General features: G+C 42.9%; 1 protein-coding gene across 2 annotated transcripts in view; it reads left to right on the top strand.

The window, feature by feature from the left end:
- ETS2 (ETS proto-oncogene 2, transcription factor) overlaps nucleotides 1-8,227 on the top strand; it is a 13,378-nt gene extending 5,151 nt beyond the window's left edge. Inside the window, exons 3-10 of one of the 2 annotated variants that reach the window (XM_018552703.1) lie at nucleotides 132-251; nucleotides 2,342-2,542; nucleotides 3,113-3,115; nucleotides 3,773-3,844; nucleotides 4,020-4,241; nucleotides 5,062-5,325; nucleotides 6,187-6,305; nucleotides 7,964-8,227. In XM_018552703.1, coding sequence (XP_018408205.1) covers nucleotides 132-251; nucleotides 2,342-2,542; nucleotides 3,113-3,115; nucleotides 3,773-3,844; nucleotides 4,020-4,241; nucleotides 5,062-5,325; nucleotides 6,187-6,305; nucleotides 7,964-8,179 — 1,217 coding nt within the window. In that variant the 3' untranslated portion in view covers nucleotides 8,180-8,227. The remainder of the gene's footprint in view (nucleotides 1-131; nucleotides 252-2,341; nucleotides 2,543-3,112; nucleotides 3,116-3,772; nucleotides 3,845-4,019; nucleotides 4,242-5,061; nucleotides 5,326-6,186; nucleotides 6,306-7,963) is intronic. The other variant, XM_018552701.1, reaches the window with a different exon arrangement.
- Nucleotides 8,228-12,959: the final 4,732 nt, after the last annotated feature.

Raw genomic sequence — 12,959 nt, forward strand, 5'->3', positions numbered from 1 at the left:
GCTTGCTGCATCAGCGATAAAATGCTTTGGCAGTTCTCAACTATTTATAGTGAAATGCTTCCGAGTGAAGCATATGTGATCAGTCTTTGGTATCCTCTGATATTAAATACATTTTATGTCTTTTTTTCCAGACTCCAGCAGCTGCGAATTACCTCTCCTGACACCCTGCAGCAAGGCGGTCATGAGTCAGGCTCTGAAGGCCACTTTTAATGGGTTTACAAAGGAGCAGAGACGGCTTGGCATCCCCAGCAGTGAGTTGAATTCTCTATTCTTATCTAGACAATCCGCCCGTTGTCAGCAGGCATGGGGCTGTGTGTATTGTTGCAACCATTTTGCATCCAATAAAGAAAGTGACGGTCGGCACATCGAGTTTGGTTTATTTACTTTGGGTGAAAGATGATATTTTTATTGGCTGCACATTGCTCAATGGTTTTTGCCTTGGCTGGCTTGTTGACGTAAGGGAATCCATTTTATGTTTCAATTTCAATGGCTTTAAGGGATGTTCGTTTTGAAGAGAGGGGGTCAAATATGCAATATTTAAAGCCAAGAGCTCAGGGGCATCCCGTATGCACGGCCATCTAATTGATGCCTGCCGGCGGCCATCTTCGTGATGGACGCCGGCAGAGAGAGGAGGGGACGTTCACCCAGCTGGATGAGGTATGCCTCCGGGTCCCCTCTCCTGACACCCCTTCAATGGTGTCACCCGGGTGCGGGCCGCACCCTCCTTGTGACGCCACTGCAAGAGCTTATAGTAACATTTTGACCGAAGTCCCATCTTAGTGAATGTTAACTCATCTCTAAGTTTGCAGTCTTCCTGGAGTCAATAAAAAAAGCATACAGGGCCTGAAATACGTTCCTGGAGTAAATGCTGCTCCACACTCTCTTTTTAGTACTGCTCATATAATCAAACGTTTCATACAATCAAAGTTGAATGCTGATCCTGTGATTCAACAGTGATCACACATCCAAAAGCTTAGTGGTCTTGTTATACAAGCAATATTGGTGGGAGCCCCAGAGCAGAAGTTTCTTCATACCGTTTATACTGCCCAGCAAGGCTGCCATGATAGCTCTGTGTTAACATTTGCTTCTTGGGCCACATTTATGTTAAACATATGTTAATGTCCTTGTGGGGGACAATGGGGTATCAGTGATAGAAGTTCTTTACCAACTGCTATCTGCTTGGACACTTCCCTGGAATAGATATGCAGATTGGGCAAGTCCAAGTGAAACCAGTTATGTTAATACAATGTACAAAGTACTGAAGCCGGTTGATCTGTATGACAGCCAGGGAATTCGTATTTTCAGGATAGGTCAGGTATGTCAGCCCCAACACTTTCTCAGCACGGGCTTTCTTTGGCCTCAATGCAGTGTATTTTTCCTGCAATTGTAATCGGGGTTTAACATCTCCTAGCAGTGTTTAGGGAAAAAGCTGAATGAATACAGACGTCACAGGAATTTCCCCGCATGAAATCTACTACAGCTATTGTGCAACCGCCAGTTATTTAAACTATGTTCCTAGATTTCTCAGCATGACCCTGTTTAGTCATCCCGTGCACATATTCCAGAGAAAAGACAGTGTCTGTCAGGCGACCAGACCAGAGGCATAAACAGTTATGAATATTAATAGAACTCAGTTACCTTGACTAATGCTTATGTGCTTATAGGGATGAACATTAAAGGTCAGTCCACAATTGTTCTTTTAATGGTGGAGCCTGGTGGGTTTAGACAACCCCTGACTTCTTATATATCCTGGATCCTCAACCAGTCAGATCTTCTTGCCATAGTTCCTAACCCCTGCTCCTGTCTACCTGGACATTTTTGGGTATTCCACCCACCTCTATAGGTTCCAGTTCCTCCTGTTTCCTTCTATTTCAGATATCCTTAAATAAAATAAATCCAACATGGATGGTGGGAACCCTTCATAATGGCCACAGTAGGTGTGCAGAGAAGGGAACTCGGTGCCATGGCGCAGAGAAGGGAACTCGGTGCCATGGCGCAGAGAAGGGAACTCGGTGCCATGGTCTCAACACTTGAGTCTCTGAGAGATAAAAAAAAACAATGGCAGGTGGGCTAACTCTCCAACATCTAACAAAGACTGCAATAGCTTATTTGGGTGGACTGACCCTTTAAATACACAGGCAACAATGCAAAATCTGACAATCACACAGATTTTTTTTTTACTGTAGTCCTATCAGTTTAGTGTTGCCATGGGCTTCTTCAGTCTGTAATATGCTGTTTGTAGAACATGTCTGCTTTTCTATTTACTTTTGCTGGTGAACATGTTTCATATATGGAGATGGTCACTTTCATGTTTCATTTTTGTTTTCTTCTCTTCTTGTAGATCCATGGCTGTGGAATGAAGGTCAAGTGTGCCAGTGGCTCTTATGGGCTGCCAATGAGTTTTCCTTGGAGAACGTGAACTTCCAGAAGTTCATCATGACTGGTCAGGATTTGTGCAGCCTAGGAAAAGAGCGGTTCCTGGAGCTGGCCCCGGACTTTGTGGGTGACATTCTCTGGGAGCATCTGGAACAGATGATGAAAGGTAATTAAGAAGCCTGCTGCCAGAACTCCATTTGATTGCCAGAACTTCAAGGAATGCTTTTTAGATGTTCACAGGCGATATAAATCATCTGATCTCTTTATCAGGAAAACGTCATTCACTTTGTATTGCACTTCCTTTTAAAGGATCCATTGAGATTTGTTTTACTTAATATGTACAGTAAACTCCCCCTTATCCGGCATCCATGGGGATTAGTAGATTCCGGATAAATGAAGTTTCTGGTTGCTTGGGAGTTACTATTAAAAATAGGTCTAACTAATGCCATAACTCATACTATACCATAACATAAACTCTGTATTGACTTCATATTAATATTGAAATGCAGTAATCAAAAGCAAATTAAGACAAATAGACACACTTAAATCAAATAAAGACAAATATGCACATGATTGTTTCCAGGAGAATACATGCCGCAGAACAGCGAGTACACGGGGGATTTTTTTCTTCTTATTATTATTATTATTATTATTATTATTATTATTATACAGAATGTATATAGTGCCAACAGTTTGCACAGCTCTTTACAAAATTACAATACAATTACAAGACAAGATGGTAAGGTGGGCCCTGCCCCTGAGGGCTTACAATTTAAAAGGGAAGGGCAAGTGATGCATGAGGAGGTGGCTGTGTGGGGATTAATTGGTTAGATGAGAGTTCTGGTTAGCTTAATACTGGATAACAGAGTTTACTGTACATACCATGTAAACCCTTCACCACTTTCACCAGGAAAGTTGGAAAACCAGTTTTGTTGCCTAAGGGCTGAGAAGCCATTTTTCATTCTACCACCACTCTAGGGTTGCCCAGCATATCATGTCTATGCATGGCGTGTCAATAAAAAGCCATGTGCCGAAGGACTATTGTAAAAATGATGTAAATGATCAGGAAAGAATTCATAGTTGCACTTTATATAGTGACATAGTTAATAAGGTTAAAAATGGCTGATCAAGGTCCATCAAGCACAATTTGGCACATCTCCTGCAGCTTTAGTCCAGAATAAGGCAAAATAACCCCTCTCCAGGAAACTGTTGCCAATTTTACTTCGAAGGGTAAAAAACTGATTCCTGCCATTGAGGGTGGTTGCATTGTTTCCCTCTGGTAAAATATTGCTCAGTTAGGCTATAGTAACTAAAACTTAAGATTTGTCTGTGTAACCTATATCCTTGTGGGTACGTTCAGGAAGCAATAATTGACTCACATTTTTATTTCTTATAGAACAAGAGAAGGTACAGAGCCAGTACATTGATAACTCCAATCAACACCAGTGGGTGAACACAGACTCATTAAGTAAGTATTCCTCCAACAATTTTAATATATAAATGGTGGATACTTGACAATTTGTTTTTGAGACTTGATACTATATCATTGAACTTGTAAAATTGTTACTTATGATCCAATATACAAATCAATTTACGTATCACAGCCCTTATTTTAATGTTTTGTTTTTTTTCTTTCCTTGTAGATTTCAGTATGGACCCCTTGCATTGCGGATCTCAAGTACATAGCTACCCTAAAACTGAAATGTACAATGACCTATGCCCGGTGCCACAAGTGCCAAACCTTTTCCCAGTCAAGCAAGAGTTTCAGAGTTACTCCTGCATGAAATCTATGGGCAGCAATTACTCCTCTGTGAATCGGGACTATAGCAGAAGCATGAACATCCTACTGAATTCCCTGAACTCCGGTGAGTGTAGAACAATGAACTCTGAGGTTCAGCTATTGACGGCGTCTTTGCTGGCACCTAATGATCACTTTCCATTCCATTTCCAGTTTTAGGGCAACTGTATTAAATTGTATGGAAAATGACTTACAATTTTTGGGTAACTTTGATTCAGTTTAAAGGGAGTGTATAGTGTCTTCCATTTTTAGACATATAAAAGGATACTTTTTGGAATGTTCCTCCCTTTAAGTCCCATTGACAATGGTCAACAGTACACATAAAGCAGGGCCGGATTTACTCTTTCTGCTGCCCCAAGGCCAGGTTCCTCAATGCGCCCCCCTACCCGCCAATCCCACCCCCATGGAGAATGGCAGACCTGCAGGCTGCATACAAGTGATCTTGGCGACATCGCCGAGATCACTTATACAAAACAAGCGGCGGCTTCCCGCTGTACAATTAGCTCTGCTTACCCAAAGCAGGGCTAAATGTAGAAAACAACTACCTGCCTGGCGCCCGGAACTGCATGTCCCGGGCGTCGGGTGATAGGAATTCCACACCCCTGCTGCCCCTCTACTGCCTGCTGCCCCGAGGCCGGGCCTTGGTTGGCTTTGTGGGAAAATCCGGCCCTGTACATTAGGGTGAATCAAATACGGGTGAAATAAGGGTGAATCTCACCAGTGATAGGGTTGATAATCCATCTCTACTCCTTCCAAAAACTTTAAAAAAAAATGTTTTGACTTTAGATATACTTTAAGCAAGAACAATCAGGTTCTCATAAACCCAAATATTGTCCGTTTTATTTATGGGGGAACCCTCTGAATATTTTTCCTTAATCTCCTCCCAGGTAAATCCGTCGACTTGGATTCTGTTGACAGCGGTACGGAGAGTTTTGAAAGCACCGACTCCCTGTTACAGTCATGGAACAGCCAGTCTTCACTAGTGGACATGCAGCGGGTTCCGTCCTACGAAAGCTTTGAGGAAGAAGCCAGCCAGTCGCTGTGCTTGAACAAGCCTTCCATGTCTTTCAAAGATTACATTCAAGACCGGAATGACCCGGTGGAACAAGGCAAACCAGTTATCCCAGCAGCCATCCTTGCCGGGTTCACAGGTGAGATAATTGAACATATCTTTTAAGAGCCACTTGTCTGCTCTACTTTTAAGCTGACGAAGGCCTGAGTCATAATCCGCGCTGTTGTCTTGTAAAGCTGTCATTGTTCTACTCGCTGCTTGAAAGTTCCAAATCAACCAGAAAATTGTCTGTGTTGTTATTAAAGTGTATGTCTGGGCAAAGAAAAAGAAAAACCAGTACATGTCTGAAAAACATGTACATTTCCAGTGTTTTGTCTCTTTAAAAACACTGACAGGATTATTCACAAGAGGGGGAAGAGTTTGGAGACGGCAGGAGAAGTGAACAATCTAGGACAACATCGCTGAACTGGAAAGTGAGCTGAATTCCCTTTAGTGGCTATCCTTGTGTGTACAAAGAAATATATCTTTTCCACCAGAAATCCATTCAGCTTCTAACTACCTGTAGTGAGCTGACAACTGCTTCACTGAAATCTCATGCAATGCTTTGGCCTTGCCTGATTCCTCCCTTGCTGGACTACAGAACACCTAATCCTTTTGATATGAAGACAAGGAGAGAGGAAAGAGTTCTGCAGTCTAGCAGGAAGAACTTTAGCAGGGCCTGACCAAAACTGCTTGAAGCTAAGCCATTATAGTCAGCTCAATACAGGAAGCTGGAAGCACACTGAAGTTCTGGCAGGAGCAGCAGATATTTTTCTATACTTGCAGTGTTTTTAAAGAGACAAAACATAGTAAAATGTGCATGTTTTGCATAGTCGGGCTATTGAATGATGAGTCCTGATTGGGTTGCTGTGGGTTCCCGCACTTTTTCTATTGCTTTAAGCACTCTGCAGAATACAGGTGATGCTGTATGTGATAACAACGTGTTTTGCTTTATTTTCAGGGAGTGGACCTATCCAGCTCTGGCAGTTCTTGCTAGAATTGTTGACCGACAAATCTTGCCAACCCTTTATCAGTTGGACCGGGGACGGCTGGGAGTTCAAGCTCACTGACCCAGACGAGGTTGGTGTCTTATCTTTCTACAGCTTGATTAGTTGGGCCATTCATTCACAGGATATTAATTCAGTATCGGTTCAGGAAGTCTGGTGTCTTATCTTTTCATGTTTACCTTAGCCGGTTTATGAAATATAATATTTAATATATAATATTTAATACTAACAATTGGAAGTACTCCAAGCCACACCTCATATCCTCAAATCGGTCACGTCGATTGCTTTGGGCGATGTAGGGCCATGCTTGAAGACTATCCTGTTGTTTACTGGATTGGTTTACAATAGATCTTGTAGTCTGACATAGGAGACAAAATGTGAGGGATGCATGAAGCATATGTTGGTGACTTTTGTATAATTCCTCCTGTCTTTTACAAGGAGCTCAAGAAGCATTAAGTTCTCACGAGAGCTGTTGCAGATGAGCTGCAATATAGTGAGACGTTACTACAGTAAAATGGGAAAAGGTGTTGCTTATGTCTCCAAATGGCACTAATAGATAAAATATATAAATACAAACCAAAAATGTTTTTTTTTTTTTAATATTATGAATTTATTTTGTCAGCCAAAATGATTCTCATGAGGCTTCAAAGAAGGATAACCATCTTTATTTTCAGCCATGTGACTGTCATTTTTAGATCTCTTTAAAAATAACTGTCACTTTTGAAAAAAATAAGGATCCTTATCCTAATTTAGTTTTTTGAATTAAGCCTAAAGCATAAAATAAAATCCAATAAATGATAAATGCACATTGAAATAGCTTTTAGTTCCTTTGCAATATTCATTAAAACCAAGCAAGTTCGCAAATCTAAACTCAATCTTTCTTATTTCTCCTGCCGTACTTTTGGTCGTCAATGATCCTGTCAGTTCAAATGTCATTATATTTCCTGGCCTATAGACTGCATGATCTTTGCATTGAAGATATTTCAGTGCAGGCATGTGCTGTATAGAAATGATGATTTTTCTAGGACTCCACCACATGTGAGGGTATAATGTAACCCAGGGGCGTAACTAGAAATCACAGGGCCACATAGCAAAATTTTGTATGGGGCCCTGTGATTTCTAGTTACGCCCACCTGATAACCCAAGCAGCCCACCTGAGAGTGACCCTGCAGAGCCAACCATAGGCTCTTTATGGTGGGTTCTGCAGGGTCTCAGGTGGGCTGGTCAAACCCTCTTTGCTGTCAGCCCTGATCCACTGTCCGTCTCCTCCTCATCCACGGTCGCTGATGGGCCCTGCCTCTGTTCGCTGGGCCCAGCCTCCTCAATCACCGTACCCCGCCTCCATCACTAAGCCCCGCCTCCTTCACTGCCGACTGCGGGCGCAGCCTCCTCCGCAGCTGCTGGCTGCCACGGACTCAGCAGCGACTGAGGAGGAACGCGGCGCTGCACACATCACCCACAGGTTGTCGGTGATCTGAACGGCAGCGTTACTCCTCACCGCTGCCAGGGACAGCCAGCAGCCTGAGATACCATAGCGACCAGACGGCCCACACGGCATCAGGGGGACCCCTTTGTTCCTCGTCCTGGCCGAGCCCCATAGCGGCTGCCTGGGTCGCTATGGCGATTGTTCCGCCCTTTTCTTTGCCATAGAATCGCTCTTTCCATTTAGTGTCAGCTATTTGTAACTCTGCTTGTACATGTTTTTAATCTAAATCCCTTTGACATTCGCAGGTGGCACGGCGATGGGGGAAAAGGAAAAACAAGCCTAAAATGAATTACGAAAAGCTGAGCCGCGGGCTGCGATACTACTACGATAAGAACATTATCCACAAGACCTCCGGAAAGCGTTACGTGTACCGGTTCGTCTGCGATCTCCACAACCTGCTGGGTTACTCGGCGGAAGAGCTACACGTGATGCTGGGCGTTCAGCCGGACACAGACGAATGAGCGGCTGGCTTTGCGGAACGGCGGCTGTGAAAACTGTGAAAAGGAAAACGACCCTTTTTTTTTTTGGTCGCAGTTGATGGGCTGGACTGTTCAAGATGAAGGAACTGTTGGCAGGGGGTAGTTTGTGGTATCTGAAGGGCAAATGACTGAGACGTTTTTGAAGCTCTGGATGTACAGAGGTCCCACGAACGAGCGCTTAGGAACGCGGCCCATACTTGAATAAAAATTGCACAGGAAAGCATGTACTTTTTGTAAAGAAAAATAAAAAATCAGTGTATCAAGAAAGGCGGAAAAACGGAGAAATGTCATTTTCATTCAATTATCGAGCAAGCGGGAAGCTTAGGTAACCGTGTTTCTAATGCTGTAAAAAAAAGTCACCATTTTAATTCCAACTGATGGCGCACTTTACCACCTAACGCTTGTGATTCCTTCGTGCTGAGTCCACGTGCTTTCGTGGACGTTTTCAAACCATTTCAAGCTGATTGTAAATACTTTGTGTATTCAGTTTTTTTTTTCATATTTACATAATAATTAATATTATTATTTTTTTTGTTCCAAAAGGAATGTGTATATTATTATTTGGATTTCAGATTGTAAGAATTTTTTTGTTTAAGAAATATAATGGCATTTAAAATGCTTTTTGCTTTTTTTTTTATTGTACATCTGTCCGCTACATAGAAGAGAAATTTGTGGTCAAGTAAAGGAATCCATTGCACAACAATTTTCCTTTTTTTTTTTTTGTAAGAAGCGTAACGGCAGCTGCCGATGTCGCATTTTAATTGAGGGAAAGCGGCATCACTCTCGGTGCAGCTAACCGGTTTGCAGCCATAAGATTAAGAGATGAAGATGGGCACTTGCTTCGTGACAGGTTCCCTTATTAAAAATGGATACCTTGTTACTGTCATTTGGTGAAGCAGGCCTCTAACGGAGATCTGGAAGGCCTGGCATTTATCAGATGATGTGTGAATGTTTAGAGCAACCATTTTCTGTGGTGCCCTAGGGTTCCTCCAGAGGGTGCTTTGGGTTCCTGGAGCTGTGACCGACTGGCCTCCCATGTGATGGTGCCTGTATCATTCTGGGGGCCAACACTTGGCAGAACCAGTGGCATGACACCAATTATCTTTTTAGCTGTCTGTAAGGGTGGAACTTTGACCACCAATGTAATGGGAGCATTCTTGTCACTGACAACCAATGTAAAGGGCTTTTTTCTAAGTGACCTCAGTTTATTTGTTTCGGCAGGGGTTCCATGAGACCTGAAATGTTTTTTCTTAATGTTCCTCTGTGGTTAGATGGCTGAAAAAGGCTGGTTTAGAAGCCCTTGTGAACTTCTGTTGATTGATTTTTCTCATTCAGCACTGATTGGACAAATGTTCACTGTAGTCTACATTGGGCTGCCTCTAGTGGGACAAAATACTGGCCTTATGACCACTTTCCTATTAGTAACATTGACAACAATTCTCCTTTTTTACCAGCCAAGCCAGTAAAAAACCGTCCAGGTGGCAAGCCAGAGCTCCACAGAGGTGACAAAACACATAGGAACGTTTTTTTTTTTCCATGTACATAAATCTGCTTCCTACACAAGTACTGCCTATTCCTCCATTGCTGGCCCTGAACTATTCGTCTTTGGCTAAGGAAGCCATATTGTGATGGAGCCAGCTTTCGAGGAAGCTGCCACTGGGGTTTATATAGCTCTAACAGGAAGTGTTGCCTCTGGTAGGAAATGAAGCCTCTCCGAGGCAACGTCAGCTTTATTGATTTCCTAACCATTACACACAACTCCCCAAATTGTTTATATATAATCATGTTCTCAACTCTTTGTTGGTAATTAGTCACCTTCAGTGCATGTACTGCCACAGCTCAAAGTTAGGACGGCAAGCACTGATAACCATAAACTGATATCATGGGGATTTTTTTTCTCTATGAGGTCTTTTAACATAGACCTGAATAAATAGTTATTTTTCTGGTCCTCCTTTGTGTTCCTTTTCTTATTTCTGCCATCTGATTTTCATTGTTGGATTCTGTATTCTCTGTGTATGTCGCCTCCCTTTCATAGTCGTGGAGGATTTTGTGTAGCAGCTATTTTTACTGCAAATTAATATACTGGAAATGTATGTATATTGTTTTTTTTTTTCAGAAGGTTGTAATTTTTTAACTAAAGTGCCTTGTAAACTGAAGCGTATATTTCTGTACAAAATAAAACGGGGCCATTAGAGATGGACATGGATCTGATTTCTAATTAAACTCTTTTGGGAGGTTTAACATGTCATGTATGCTTTTTGTTACTGAAATTTCTGTTCCGAATTATCCCGTTTCTGTAGAAATGATTCAATTCACATTACTGACATTTAGATTACTGCCTGTGGCCTAAAAATACAGGCACTAATGAACCTTTGTGTAGGGCACATGTATCAAACTCAAGGCCCAGGGGCCGAATCCAGCCCTCCAGACCATTTCCTAGACTTCTACTTTCAGATCTAGGTATTAAGTTATTACTAAAACCAGTGATAATCGAATGCAGAGGCAATTATGATAAAGATTAGATACATTTATATAGTCTTACAGATACCTTCGAGGGCAACCATAATATTGACGCGGCCCACGATTAAATTGAGTTTGACACCCCTGGTGTAGGGGACCCATGGAAATGTTAAGTAGTGTCAGACTGGCTGTCCAAACTTCATCTCAAAGGCCAAATATAATTTGAGAAGGACAATGAGGCTAATTTACTAAAGGAGTTAAGATGATCCAATCATGTGCAGAATACATAGATAAACAGCTTTCCCTTTAGGCTGGATTCACACCTTTGCATTTTTTTTTTTACCTTAATGAATTGTCTGCATTCCGGTAAAAACCGCCCAGAACCTTTTGCTCCCCCAGTCCCCCTCCCCACACACACACCTGTCAGCGACGCTTGTCCCCGCCGCCGGTCCCAAAGTGATCCTCTGTTCCCCGTACTTCCTGGTTGCAGGGGGAGGATACTGATGGCAGAGGAGCTATAGGCTCCTTCTGCCATCAATCAAAGAAAGAAGGGGCTTGGCCTGTCACAGGGATGTGTGTGACTATGGACGCACACAGCCACTGCGCGCACGGGTGCCTCCATTAACCGATGGAGGCACCCGTACAGGAGGCGGGGGAAGAATGCTGCAGGGACCCACTTGAAAATGAGGAGTTTAAAGATTTTAAAGAAAAACAACAACAGCCTCGGGCAAAGTTGGGCATCCTTATAGCAAATATAAAAATAAAAAAGGAAGGTTTAATAACGCAAAATGCATCTCAATCCATGCATTAGGATGTACGCTGGCCTGTCACGATTTATCGGCTGCACATCCCACAGATGATCCATTGGATTGAGATCTGGAGAAATTGGGGGCCAAGTCAACACCTCAAACTCATTGCTGTGCTCCTCAAACGATTCTTGAACCATTTTGCAGTGTGGCAGGGTGCATTATCCTCCTGAAAGAGGCCACTGCCATCCGGGAATACCGTGTCCATGAAGGGGTGTACTTTGCCAGCAACAATGTTTAGGTCGGTGGTATGTGTCAAAGTAACATCCACATGAATGGCAGGACCCAAGGTTTCCTAGTTGAACATTGCCTAAAGCATTACACTGCCTCCGCCGGCTTGCCTTCTTCCCATAGTACATTCTGGTGCCATCTCTATGCAGCCCCATGCACTGGGTGTTCAGACACCTTTCTATCAGAACCAGCATGAACTTTTTCAGCAATTTGAGCTACAGTAGTTCTTCTATTGGATTGGACTACACGGGCCAGCCTTCACTCCCCACATGCATCAATGAGCCTTAGCTTCTCATGATCGTTTCACTGGTTTTCTTTCCATGGACACTTTTGGTAGGTCCTGATTACTGCTGACCAGGAACACATCAACTTCAGGAACAAAAAGTTTACTTGCTGCCTTATATATCCCTCCCCCACTTCCAGATGCCATTGTAGTGAGATAATCAATGTTATTGACTTCACCTGTGAAGTCATAATAGCCCTCGTTCACACCTGAACGTTTTGTAGCGCGTTCTACGCTCGACGAACGCTCTACAAAGCGCTCAAAAATATAAATCCCATTGTATTCAATGGTCTCGTTCCCACCTTGGCATATTTCCGCCCGTCCCTAACGCGCTACAAAACGGCCCACGCCTGAAAAGGTACAGGTACTACTTTGGGTCGTTTTGTTGCGCGTTTCCATTGGGATACAGCCAAGTAGACTGCGAATCGCGGTAAAAAAACGCGCGACGGTCGCGCATATGCAATACGCCTAGGTGTGAACGAGACCTTATGGCTGATCGGTGTATATAGTAATGGATTTGGTGTGGAGGACTCAACAAAGGTTGAGGCTGAATCAGGCCCTCAAGCTTGCTGAACACCTTTGGAATGCTGATTGAGAGACGGGTTTTCTCATCCAACATCAGCACCTGACCCCACAAATGCTCTTTTGGATGAATGGGCACAAATGTGCACAGATACATTCCAAAATCTTGTGGAAAGTCTTCCCAGAAGTGTGGCGGCTTTTATAGCCGCAAAGAGGAGGCAACTCTAAATTGACGCCAATAGTTTGCAATGTAATGTCCAACAAGCTCATACAGCTGTGATGGTCAGTCCATATAGTGTATATAAAATTTTACAAAAGATATAAAATATCAGTTTAAAAAAATAAATACATTGGATCGCTAATCATTATAGTTTCATCGATCAGTGAACCTGAACTTACCAGGAGTCGGTACACCTTCCTTGGGCTCCCCTTCTTACAAGCCACAGGAGAAATACACAGT

This window comes from Nanorana parkeri, unplaced genomic scaffold (genome assembly GCF_000935625.1).
Source record: "Nanorana parkeri isolate BGI_ZX_2015 unplaced genomic scaffold, ASM93562v1 scaffold95, whole genome shotgun sequence".
NCBI lineage: Eukaryota > Metazoa > Chordata > Amphibia > Anura > Dicroglossidae > Nanorana > Nanorana parkeri.